Raw genomic sequence first — 12,860 nt, 5'->3', positions numbered from 1 at the left:
ATAAATGCATTTAAAAAAATGAGTACTCCTGGTTCTTTTTTTTAAAATATTTTATTAAATGTACAACCCACTATGTCAGTGTCATGCTGAAAACTTTCATATGTGTTTAAAGTCATTATAACAAGAATTCAAACATGAAACAATGTAATGCCATATACTTATATAAATAATGTCAGACCTGTCAAACATAGGATGACTAGTGAAGCTCAGTAAATAAGAGACACAGTGTGCACATGCTCTCACTAGAAGTGTTGCATTTATTCCGGCTGTTGAAGCGTGATGTGTAGTATAGTAAACTCCATATTACATCTTTTGTATGTCTATTGTAGCCCTTTTGCAAAGAAGTTCAACTGTTTGCTAAATGTTGGGTTGTTAGCACAAAATCAGCTGTCAAGCTGCAACAATTGTTAATGAAAAAAAAGTCGGTGGGGAGGTTAACACAACAAACGAAGCATGTTTCAGTTTATGTTCACAAATATGTCCAGGTTGGCCAAAAGTCGTTAAGGCGTTTGTTGTTACAGTTAGTATTTAAGATGGCATCTCTTTTTTCAAAGAAGCACAGTCAGGAAGACACACTGAGGGGTAAATCTGAAGAATAAAACTGAAAGCTAATGAACTTTCTGGTGTCTTTGAGGCTCGATTACCAACTTTTCAAAGTCGCCCTTTAAAAGTTCTTAGTGTGCTTTGTCTGAATTGCAGTCTACAGCACAGAGTTTTTACTCCTGCGGCCTATATTCCCTTTGCCACTCTTATTTCTCCTCCAGCAAATACAGCTGATAATTACAGTGCTGATGATGACAGTGCACACTACTGCGATGACAATTAGGGTGATTGAAATATCACGAGAAATGGTTCCATTATTCCCTTGTCCACTGCTGGTTACCTCTTCATACTCTGAGGTGGGGGTCGTCTTGACAGCAGGTGAGGGAGTGCTTCTTTTGGCTGGAGGTGTGTGTGGCCTCCTCCTTTTCTCTGTTGAGGTCAGCACGGGCTCCTGAGTAGAGCTGAGAGATACCAGGTTCTCATCTGCCAGCAAAGCAATCATCTCGCCATTCAGACTGGAAGGAGTGTCACAGAGCACAAGGCTTTGGTTGGTCTTTGATGGGTGCTGCTTCAACCAGTCCCTAAGTGGCAGAATATCCTTGTCACACCTCCAGGGATTTTGCTGAAGGAGTACTTCCTTTGATGCAGTGAGGGCGTCTAAACTCTCCTGTGGTAGGTTAGGGAGGGAATTGTTTCGCAGGTCTATCTGTCCCAGGTGGGTCAGACCCTGAAGGAAACCATGTGGGAGGAACTTGATGAAGTTATGTTCCAGAGAAATGTTGACCAGTTTAGGTAGCACCTGGAAAGTCCCAGCTTGCAGGGTCGTGATCAGATTGGTGTGCAGGGATACCTCTCCCAGCTGTTCCAATCCTCTAAATGCACTGGTGGATACATAACTAATCCGGTTACGACTGAGGACCAGGAGGCGTAACTGAGTCAGGTTCCTGAACGTGTCATCTTCCACACGACTCAGCTTGTTGTCATACAGCCACAACTCTTGAAGGGCCATGGGCCCAAACACCCTTGGACCCAGAGTCTCCAGCTGGTTTTCATACAGGGAGATCTGGGAAAGATTTGGCAAGTTTAGGAAGATCCCTTCTGGGAGAGATGTGAGCTTGTTGTTGGAGAGAAACAGCTTCTGGAGTTTTGGAGTCTTGGAGAACAGGTCACGGTGGAGGTGAGTGATTTGATTGTCTTGTAGTGACAGCTCTCCCAGGTTTACAAGGTCATCCAAAGTACCAACTTGAAGCTCATGTAGCATGTTTTTATTAAGGCGTAAAGTTATAATCTGAGAAAGACCCTTAAAGGTTTCTCTAGATAGCTGACTAATTTTGTTACCAGAAAGGGAAAGGTAGCTCAACTGTTTCAGTGGATGAAAAGTTTCCACAGGTACTGCAGTGAAAATATTCTTACTAAGGTCAAGTCTTCTAAGCTCGGTCAACAGGGAAAACCACTGAGGGCGAAGTACTAAGAGCTTGTTGATACTTAGTGTCAGAGTCTCAAGTTTCTGCAGATTTTTCAACAAGGCTTCTGGCAGATCCTGCAGTTGGGTACCAGTTAACACTAAGGACCCGATATGTGGTGTTGAATCAAATGTGCCAGGGCGCACTTCCCTCAAAAGAGAATTTTTAATCAGCAACACATCCAACGAATTCGTCATGTGTTCTGGCTCCAGAGAGTTAAAACGGCATGTTGTGAAATAGAGTTTGGTGGCAGATGACGGCAGCGGCATGGGGAAGTCTGACAGGCCAAAACATTGGACCGTGCTTTCTTTACATTGGCATCCATCCGGACATGCCCAGACAACACTGAGGGACATGAGAAGTAGGAATACAGGAAGTGTCATTGGCAGCTCCATTATTGCCCTAAAATAGAAGAAACATATATGTTGATTGGTTACATGCCAAAGTCACTAAACATATCAATGTGAGCCTTATTATTTTGACATATTTAAGAAAAAGAAGTCTGGATACATTAAGAAAGCGTACAAAATGTGGGGATTTTGCTTTAAGTGGAAGGCCAGCAAACACTCATTAAAAGGAGTTGTTACACAAACGTTGTTATTTTTGCTTACCAAAGTAAATGAACTGCTCCACTTTGGATATTCATGAGGGAAAATGGATCATTGTTGCATTTCTTGTGTGTTAACGCCACTGGACTTACTCTGAAATTTGATTTATTTGTGCAGACCTTTCTCGCTTACAGGGCAGTAACGAAAGAAACGGATTTATTTATCTCCTCTCCATGTCAGATTGGAATTCTCTGCTCCCAGAATCATCACAGTAATAGGAAAGTTCTACTGAATGTGGCTCTAATTAGTAACAATGTCTACATGTTGTAGCCTCTGAGTTTGTGTTTCATCCAAGAAGGCGACATTTGCATAAATTAATCCAATGTTGCTCGTAGCTAGGAGCACTGCCCACCAACAGGACTGACTGCTAAATGCTTGGCAGGCCTCTGGCAGCAAAACCGTGTATGCAGCATTTGTGTTAAGCAGTAGTTTTGAACCACTCATGCCTGAATAATTTGTTTCCCAATTATTTTCAGAAGTGAACACTGAATATTTTGTTAGCAAATGAAATTCAGTGTTTTGTCTGCTTCTCAACATGCCAGACTGCCTGCACATGTTTGGAAGCTGAGCTGTTCTCACTGTTTGTAGAGGCACAGACAGCTCCAGGAACAAAACCTTGCCAGCATCATGACCTGCTTCTCCACACAAATTCACCAGATTCACAGTCTTGCAACTGAGGGCTGGCAAGCCTGAGTTTTTTTCTCAGTAGATGAGATGTATTAGTTTGCAACAAGAGTTTCTCTCAGGAAGGAACTTTGTAAAGACAAAATAAAAATATCCTTCAAATGAACTCAAAGGCATCAGATTTCTTAACTTCCTTTTTTTTTTTTTTTGACATCAAAAGCAGAAGGTCATAAAATCCATGTCTGCTTTCATTAAAAGGGTGCAGAGGTTGTACTAGATTCCTGCTATGAAGGTGAAGTCATTGTTTCCACTGCTATTACAATTTTATAACGTTTACATGATTTCTAGCCATACTAACATAATACCTCATTTAATTCATCATAATTATTATTTCTTCTAACTTTCCTATAATAGACACTGAACTTATTATTTCCTTTTTCTTTCCTGCTGTGAATGTGCCAGGTCAGAGTTCAGACTGTAGTCATGGATGGGTTTCAGTTACCAAACAACCAGAAAATAAAAAGTTAGGTATCCATGGAATACCCTGGGATCATTTTCGCCGTATTAAAACGCAGAGGAGCCAGCAGGAAGGAGAAGAAAAAGCAAATTAACACCTAAACTATGTCTCATCTCTGGCAGACTTTATCCTCTCCAACCCAAAACCACTGTCATTTTGTCCCTGGGACAGCCTGAAATGATCTGCATTGTAATATAATGGTTAAACCATTTCCAGTTCACCAGTAATTCCTTAGATGTTTTCTCCCTTCGATAATTAAAGGCTCAGAACATTATGTTCTGTGAAAAGAGCGTAGGAGCAGAGCTGCGGAAGGTCATTCATCTTTATTTAACATGCTTTGATGAACACCGTAGCTGACATGGTATAAAAAATAAAACCATAAAAAATAAACTTTGTCATGTAATTCAAAATGTAACTCATTGATGAAATTAAAAAAGCTATTTGTTTCACACATGAAAACACATGACTGATTATATGCAATGTATTATAAATTTTAAAAAATAACAAGAAGAAAAAGTAACAGACTTTATATCTTATTCCACATTATTGTCACAGACTTCTTTATCTTGTTTGTTTCCTGTTAAATTTACCTCAGAAATATATTGGACACATCTTGAGTAATAAGTAAATAAAAGTTTTCAAAAAAGAAAAGAAAAAGTCAAATAAAGGAACAAAGTAGGCCAACGTGCTGAACTTACCTCTCGTGCTGCGATCCCTGAACAGAGACAGTGAGTCGGTGTGGTCGTCCTTTATGTGCGTCCTCCCTTCCTCTTCAGTTTTACTAATCCTCTGAAAGTTTCCAGCACTGCCTGAACTTTCACACCATCACATTTTCCTGCTCTTCGTCATTTGTCAAATCTTTTTATAAGTCAGCTTTTTTTTCTCTCTGTGTTACACAAAAAAATTGTAGATCCTCTTGCTGAGCTTCCTGGCTGTCCCCCTGCCCCCTCGGTGTCTTGCACACACTCACATTTTTTTCTAAATGTGGTGGAGGGGGATCAGACCAGCACAAGCCCCACCCTCTGGTACCAGTCTGGGACTGAACTGATTTTGTGTTTTTGTGGGTATTTGGGAAGAATGGTCTCTGTTTCATCTTAGCAAAGACACATTTTCTTTTTTTATGTCTCGAGCTTCTTTTTTTAATGGACAAGGAAAAATGTATATGTGTGCTAGAGGTTACAGGAAGGGTGACAAGTGGCTTTGGACAAAACAATGGAGATTGTTTTGTGTCTTTGGTTTGTGGCATTTGTGTGTCTGCTTGGGTGCGCAAAGTATGGTCTGCACATATCTTTGGAGTGACATTCATGGTATGCTTGTAAATGGATGGGTTTGGTTTCCCAAATCCACTTTTAGGGACAGACTGTAACACAATCCACCCACAAACAAGCTGAATGAGTGGCATGCTTGTGTTCACTCTCGCTGCTGTAACAAAAATGATACATTTATGATTCATTTTCTTTCATATCATAATGAAAGCCTTGTGCAGGTAAGTTCAGGAACAGCTTTCAGCATTTAGTACATCTGGACAGAATTAAGCAACGAGGCTTTCCTTGCCTACACAGCTTTTGCTCATGTTGTGTGCATATTCCTCATGTGACGCCATTAGACTGAGTCAAACAAATATCCCTGATGAATCCCACGCTATTACAAAACACAGTGGAACGGTTTCTTTTATATCAAAAGTGTAAAGGGAATTATTATGTGATTTAGCTTTAGTGCTAAATTTGGCTTGTTTTCAGCTTTTTGGGTGAAAAAGATGGCGTTGATCTGCCAGTGATATGCAGCTTATAGCTTTTAAACTCTATCACACAGGAAACCACTGGAAACAGATAATGAGGGTGGAGCTAATCTAAAGGCAGATGTTGCTGCAGTGCACAAAACTGTCCTAGAAACTTGGTATTTGCAGAATATTGCAATATTGAAACATATAAAAATCAATAATTGTGTTTTATGACTGATTTGACTTACATACCTCCAACACGAGAGCTATTGTATGTTTTTAGTTTTGCATATTTTACTATAAAGCAAATCTGTCACACATTCTGTGTACAACAGCTTATAAATTAGTGTCTCAAAAGACTGCATGACAAGATAGCAATTTCTGTTCTTCTGTTCAATTTTATACAGCACCAAATCACCACAACAGTCACCTCAAGGAGTCTTGCAATTGTTGCAAGACCCCGAGTTTAATAATCAATCAATAACTAATGATTAAATGCAAAATGGTCTGAGTTTATTATCCTGTTAATTCATAAGGATAAAGAGAATTATCTGCTGGAAACCCATGGCACATGTTTATTATTGACATTTAATTAGTGCTAGTATTAGCATTAGCTGCTCTGCACAGGTATGGGCGTGGCTGCCCTAGTAGCCAGTGGCATGTCTGATTCAACTTACACTCACCTGCACTACAGCCTTGTTTCTCCTCTATATTCCTCACTGGATTGTTGAACTCAAATTGTCGCGTTGCAGTGAGACTGAACTCTCCTGATAGGTGAAGCATGTTTTCTTGTTCCTGAGTAAGATTACCCACTCGCCGTGTTTTTGCACCTCCCTGTCTTACCTGTGGAGAAAGCTGCGTGATCCACTCGCATCCACAAAGAAACACTCATCTGGATTCAAGCCTGTGAAAGCTGGGGACACCCAGTTCATGGAGAAACAGTAAATCCCTCCATGCATTGTTACCCAGGAGAGGCTGTGAGAACTTCTCAAACAGGAAAACCAGCGCACCCAACTTCATTCCAGATAAACCAGCTTAATGGTGCTGAACCATAGAAATGTCAACTTATGAGTGAGGACATGTATAAAGTATTTAATATTACAGAGCAGTTAGAAAAGCTTCAGCACTTCCCTTTCCTCAGCATTCAGTTCAATTCAATTTATGTATACAGTCTCAAATCACAACAACAGTATCCTCAGGGCGCTTTATATTGTAAGGTAGACCCTACAATAATATATAGAGAGAAAAAACCAACAATCATATGACCCCCTATGAGTGATTGCTTTGGCTACATTGAGAAGGAAAAACTCCCTTTTAACAGGAAGAAACCTCCGGCAGAACCAGGCTCAGGGAGGGGCGGGGCCATCTGCTGCGACCGGTTGAGGTGAGAGCATTTAAAAAATCCTTTAAATACACTATAAAAACTTGTAACTGTGAGTGCTGAAGTTCTCAGTCATAAGACTGTAAGCACTTACCTGAGACTGCATCAATTAAAATCAGTGTCAGCTGACCAGAGCATGCAATCTGTGAAAACTGAAAACACTTAGCTGTGAGTTACAGAGCCATTTATAGACTGATCTAATGTTCACCTGTTATTTAAGTGAACTTGTTCAGTGAAATCTTTGAAAGTTTCTAGAAAATCTAGAAATGCAATTGAGTCCTGAAAAAACACAGTATATAAAAAAAAGAAGCCGAATTCAGCAGAGTTACAGTTTGCTGCTCTTCTTTGTGAGGTAATGAGTGCATGTTTTCTAGGGAGGATTTAGAAAGGAATATTAGGACATGTACATTCAGCATGACTCAACTTACAACCTGTTTTTTGTGTTTTTGAGAAGACATCGCAAATGAATTTGGAACCAAGCAGAAACTAAGGACCAATGTATTTGAGCATTTGTGTTGTTATTCTAGTTGTCTTTAACAAAGTTTGGCTGAAAAATAAAATAAACAGCTTATTATTGGGCTTAATTAAGAGCATTATAATTCCACCCCGCAGCCAAGACTCTGGGAATTCCACATTTGCTCGTGTTTTGGGAACTCCCCCTCAGCAGGCATTATGGTCAAAGTTAGAAAGTTATCATAGACAAACGAAACATTCCTCCAGAGGTTTATTTCTCTTCCTAAAGTCTTGTTTTCCACATTGGTCCAATATTTCTTGTGCCCCTGCAGTTTTCCTCTCCCCATGCTGACCCTGTGTATGTGCCCACTGTTGTGTGAGCTCAGCCTGCTGGAAAGTCCTAATCACCTGTTGTCATAGCAATGAACTTGGGCGCTGCTCACCAATTCATCCTCTTTTGTTTGCTGCTTGGTTTAGCATCCAATCACCTCTCGTGGAATTTGTGGCATCTGCCGTCATTCTTAGGGTTTAAAAGACTTGAAAAATTATTGTCAGGCAGGCAAATATGGCCTGTTGTTTAGTCTCTACAGAACAGTGTGTAATGTCCAACTGTGAGTAATAGCTGGTCACAAACGAAACTTTACATGTACGAACTTCACAATTTGGACAGTTATAAAAAGGGAACTGGGCTGGATGTACGTTCACATATTTGAGGTTATAACGGAGACTTGTGAAATTACAGGGCGTCGTTTCATAAATGGATTTGTCATCTCAAAAGCTACTTACACATGCTGACCTTGTGACATCATGGATAGATGTGTTTCCTGTTTTGAACATTGTTACAAAGATGATTGCACAATCTTCCCATTAAAGATATGTGATTCCTTCTGGGAAAGCACGTTTCTGTAACATTCCTGAAAAGGAAGTGAAATCCAGATAAGGAATAATGGTTGTTTACAGTAGCTGTTCGAATAACAGGTGCTGTGGGATTAAACAAGATACTCCAAAATCTAGACCACAATCTGCTTAATCGGCCAAATATTTAGCAGTTTGATCACAGAAGTGGACAGGGTTAAGATAGAAAAAACTTTAATCATAATTTTCATGGCATAAAATTAAAAAAAATGACAGCATCACAGCTTACATGCAGTTTTAAAAAAGTCCATTAGATTGCCATACAAGGAGAAATACACAGCAGGCACTTGGTGTATAAAGTGTAGCTGCAGTCATTTGGAAACAAATTCACAATAACAGAGGTGATGGTCAAACAGATGACACACACATCTTTAACATTTTGAAATAAAGATTTGTACGTCGCACAAATATAAAAGTAGACACTGTCCAGTCGTGCGCTTCTCTTTCTTCTTGCAGTTTCAAGTATCCACCACCGGAGGGAAACAAATCACCTGAGACGCAGCTTGAATACTGACGTGTGTTATCTATAAGCTGCTGAAGCACTGTAGTCTTGGCATAGTAAATAAAACGTACATTTATAAATACAGCACAGGCATCAGTGTGTATGACTGAAGACATGGTGAAAGCAAAAGACGAGTGGCAGAAACCAGGTTTTCACTTTATATGCTTGAAAAACTAACAGTGGAAAACAGGTGGACTTGAAACTGTGGTTCTTTACCTGTATGTGGCTTTAACAGAAACTGTACCACTATAGAATAAACAATGATATATGTATACAGACATTATACAATGCTCTTATTTTATCATTATTATCATTATTACACATACATATTTTTTTAAAGAGTTTGAATATGTGTATCATAGCATGCATCTGCTATTGCTGCTGGCTTTTACACTGATATGTGGCTGCAACGTCAAGTACGAGTTATTAGGCTGGTGTGTGTTATATTTGTTACCAGTGTTGGGTACTTTTAATTTGAATAATTTGGACATGAACAGATGCTAGGACTTTAGCAGTCTGCATAGCTACCCGGTTTCAAAATAGGCCTAAAATCTTCCCATTTGAATGATGAGCATTCAAATATTTGCTTCGTATCCTATTGACAGACATTAGTTTAGCTTTCATATAAAATTAAATGTAACACCATTTAAATGTACTTTTTTCTGAAAAAAATCCCACAGGGTTCAATCATATTATTTTGAAAGTCACTTTCAAAGTCTGATGTTCCTAAGGAAGGGTGCTCAGAGAAAACAAACACAGTAATTGTCATCTGTTGCTAGAAGAGGATCGTTTATCTAGTTGTGCACCAGCCTGATAAGCCAGCGCTACGCCTCATTACGAGCACACTCAGACTTTAGCTTATACATGGCCTTGTGGAGGCGATACATGCCATACATGGTAGCAAGGATGAGCGACAACCCTGCAGCTACTAGAAGGATGTGAAAGAACATAAGGAACCCAGCCAAAGCCGTGTTTGAGGGCAGAAACCACACATACACCCAGCCTTTCTGATGGTTATGGTGGACAAACTCAGGCCCCGGTTCAATCACCAATATGCCATGAAAAGGAGGTGACATGTTCTGAGCAAATTTACCAATAAGTTCAGTGGAAAGTGATGCTGAGAGTGTTATATCATCTGATGTGGTTGCTTTTACAGTCTGGGTGGTTATTTTGTCGGTGACTTTTTGGGTAGCTCCTTGTGTGGTTTGGAAAGCCGCTTGCTTGGATTGAGTAGCCGTTGTGGGGGGTGTGGTTATGGAAGTTAAACCTGATGTTTGTCCAGAGGTTGACAAACTGTGGAGTGGTTGTGTTGGTGACCAGCTCAAATCTTGTAGAGGAAAACTCTTGGCTCTTGTAGCACTGCAAAAGCTGAACTCTTCATCACGCAGTGAGCCAACGGTACGCAGCAGCTGGTAGACTGGATTATGACACATCACGTCATCTCTGTCCCAAAGCACATGCTCATTGTGTCTTATCCATCTTGCAATGCCTCTGATAGCACAATTACAACCCCAGGGGTTTCCACTCAGAGTCAGATTCATCAAAGCTGGAAGGGACACGAAAATATCTCCTGGAAGACTGCTAAGGTTGTTATTCGTTAATAAAATTTCAAGAATCTCTCCAAGACCCTTAAAGATATTTTCTGGTAGGCCATACAACTTATTGTCATTGAGGTGAAGTTTCTTCAGGTTGGTTAGTTTGGAGAATAGCTGGGGATGAAGATAATGGAGGTTGTTGGATTTCAGCGAGAGCTTCTGAAGGTTTGGAAGACAGCAGAAAACATCTGGTGGAAGGTCCCTCAGATTGTCATTTAAATGGAAGTTCAGCATCAGCAGCCCAGACATGTTAGCAAACAAATTTCCAGGAACCGTGATGAGGTTGGTGGCATATAGATAAAACTCTGTCATGTCAGGCATGTGACCCATCAGCTCATCTGGTAGAGATAATAGTGGATTCTTGTAAATGGTGAGTTTGATCAACTTTGGCATGTTGTAGAAGCTTTTTTCTGGGACGGTCTGAAGTTGGTTGGAGGATAAGGTCAGGGTTTTCAGGTTCCCCAGAGGCCAGAAGACTTTAGGTGGAAGGCTGGCAATCTGGTTATGATGGAGTTTTAGCTCCACGAGGTTGATGAGTTTGTCAAAGATGTCAGCTTCTAGAAATTCTAGTTCGTTGTAATAGAGTATAAGCTGCTGAAGTTTAGTCAAGGAGTGAAAGATGGTAGGAGGAAGCTTCTTTATGAAGTTCCTTCCAAGATTCAGAAAGGTGAGGTTGGACAGGCCTTCAAATATGTCTGAATCAAGACTCCTGAGTTTGTTGCGGCTTAGGTCCAGGTCCTGCAACCCGCCGAGTCCTTCAAACATATCTGGATGAATGTTCTCAAACTGGTTCCCATCTAGATGCAGCTGCTCAAGAGTAGCAAGTGGACTGAACACTCGAGAAGGAAGGGTCGAGAGATCGTTAGATGACAGCTTGACAGACTTGAGCTGGGGAGCTACGAGGAAAGCCCGAGGATGGACGGTGTGTAGATGACTCTTTATGAGACCGAAACGCAGCAGGAGGTCCAGATTTGCTAAACTTTGCTCATTTATGACATTCATGTTTGTACCACTAAGCTGCAGCAGGTACGTGTGGACAGGCAGAGGCGGTATATCCGTGATGGTGGAGCCAATACAGATGGCAGCGCCTTGAGGGCTGCATCGGCAGCTGCTGGGGCAAGAACTGCTGTGGGTAAGGTCTGGAATCATAAAGAGCATGAGTATTATCCACGTGGTGCCTGGGAAGTAAAAATAAAGACATATGAGAGTCCATATTTTTCTTTTATTTCGATTTTAATAGCTCATTTTGCTCATTTTATCTGTATAAAAGAAAACTTGACCCCCTAAAGCCTGAGCCATCATAATGTTTGTAACATGGAGCATTTATTGAACCTTCTGATATTTAAATTAAATATTTATTTTCGTATATGTTTTATATTTTTGCAATTTATTGCTTAAAATAAATTGTGCACTTGGGTTTTTCAGTGAGAAAAAACTGATGACTGAAGTCTCAAAAGCTTTCATGTATCAAATATGAGACGCTTAAACTGAATGAATGATGTAGCCAAATAATTATAAATACAGTAGCAATAATGATGAAAAAGCAACAAAAAATATTTTAAAAAATTAAAGATGTTATTTCTTACGTTTCAGAAGGACTGAACGTGGAGTGGAAAACCAAAAACAACACAAACATTCGACTAACCTCTGACATAAAGATCCATCATGGTTTGTTTGCTCCCGTGCTGCGTGCTGCTCCTCTCTCTAGTGCTGTGTTTAAAAGATGCGCACTCTCTATCTGTCACGCTATCCAACCCTTTGCTTCACCAAGACGTCGGCTCCAAAGACATTATCTCATCCTTCATGCTGCTCAGGCCTTGAGATTAATTCTAGAGTTCAGCTTTAAAAGGCTAGCAAGAAAACGTCAGCTTTATGACTTTTAATTTATTTACGATGTGCTGGACTTACTTTTCTGGATACTTTGATGCTGGAAATTAATGTAAAACTGATGTGATCTTATTCTTCAGAGCACTTTGTTCAATTTGACTTTCCCAATGTGCAACATTTGGTTGGCTATTTGTTGACACATTCAGGCCTGTTTTCTATGATATTTTCCATTTAAAACCTGCCATCACAAATGTTGATTGACACAGAGGGTGCTGTTTCATTTCCTGTGGGCTGTAGAAACAGATAACGGCCATATCTGCTGCAGGAAAGTTTGGCCGTTTTGTGCATGTACTAAGTTTATTGTTACTAAACTAATAAAAGCGAGTAAAGCATACTTGTGGTTGCATTGGTAGATTAGTGAGTGAACTCTAATTGTGTTTTAATGTGCACTTTACGTTACTTTACTTTATTGATCCCCGTGGAGAAATTCCTCTCTGCATTTAACCCACTCACTCGGTGAAGCAGTGGGCAGCCATTGGGCGCCCGGGGAACAGTGTGTAGGGACGGTCCCTCAGGGAAGCCGTTCAAGTACAAGCATTTTCAGATTAGAGCTCATACTCTAAGACTCTGTCCTTCTGCACAACATCTCTGTAAAGTGTAAGGTTAACAGTCAGAATCACAATCCTCTTAAGCAGAGAGTAAATCTTCTAGT

General features: G+C 40.2%; 1 protein-coding gene across 1 annotated transcript; it reads right to left on the bottom strand.

Moving 5' to 3' along the window:
- Positions 1-45: 45 nt before the first annotated feature.
- Positions 46-12,493, bottom strand: LOC100698387 (uncharacterized). The gene is made up of 5 exons (XM_025903289.1): positions 11,967-12,493; positions 9,552-11,499; positions 6,319-6,459; positions 4,454-4,525; positions 46-2,408 (listed from the first exon to the last, which is right to left on the bottom strand). The coding sequence occupies exons 1-5, from the start codon at positions 11,986-11,988 to the stop codon at positions 701-703; spliced, it is 3,891 nt and encodes a 1,296-aa protein (XP_025759074.1). The 5' UTR covers positions 11,989-12,493; the 3' UTR covers positions 46-700.
- Positions 12,494-12,860: the final 367 nt, after the last annotated feature.

The sequence above is a fragment of the Oreochromis niloticus genome, linkage group LG23 (assembly GCF_001858045.2).
Source record: "Oreochromis niloticus isolate F11D_XX linkage group LG23, O_niloticus_UMD_NMBU, whole genome shotgun sequence".
NCBI lineage: Eukaryota > Metazoa > Chordata > Actinopteri > Cichliformes > Cichlidae > Oreochromis > Oreochromis niloticus.
This window is presented reverse-complemented; position numbering and strand designations above follow the sequence as displayed.

Excerpts from the sequence above, each read along its gene's own strand:
- LOC100698387 (XM_025903289.1), bottom strand. The coding sequence starts at position 11,988 with ATGATGGATCTTTATGTCAGAG. Across the intron at positions 6,460-9,551 it reads TGTGCTCGTAATGAGGCGTA|TTCTCACAGCCTCTCCTGGG; the intron begins GCGCTGGCTTAT and ends CTGTTTGAGAAG. Across the intron at positions 2,409-4,453 it reads CAGGGATCGCAGCACGAGAG|GGCAATAATGGAGCTGCCAA; the intron begins GTAAGTTCAGCA and ends CTTCTATTTTAG.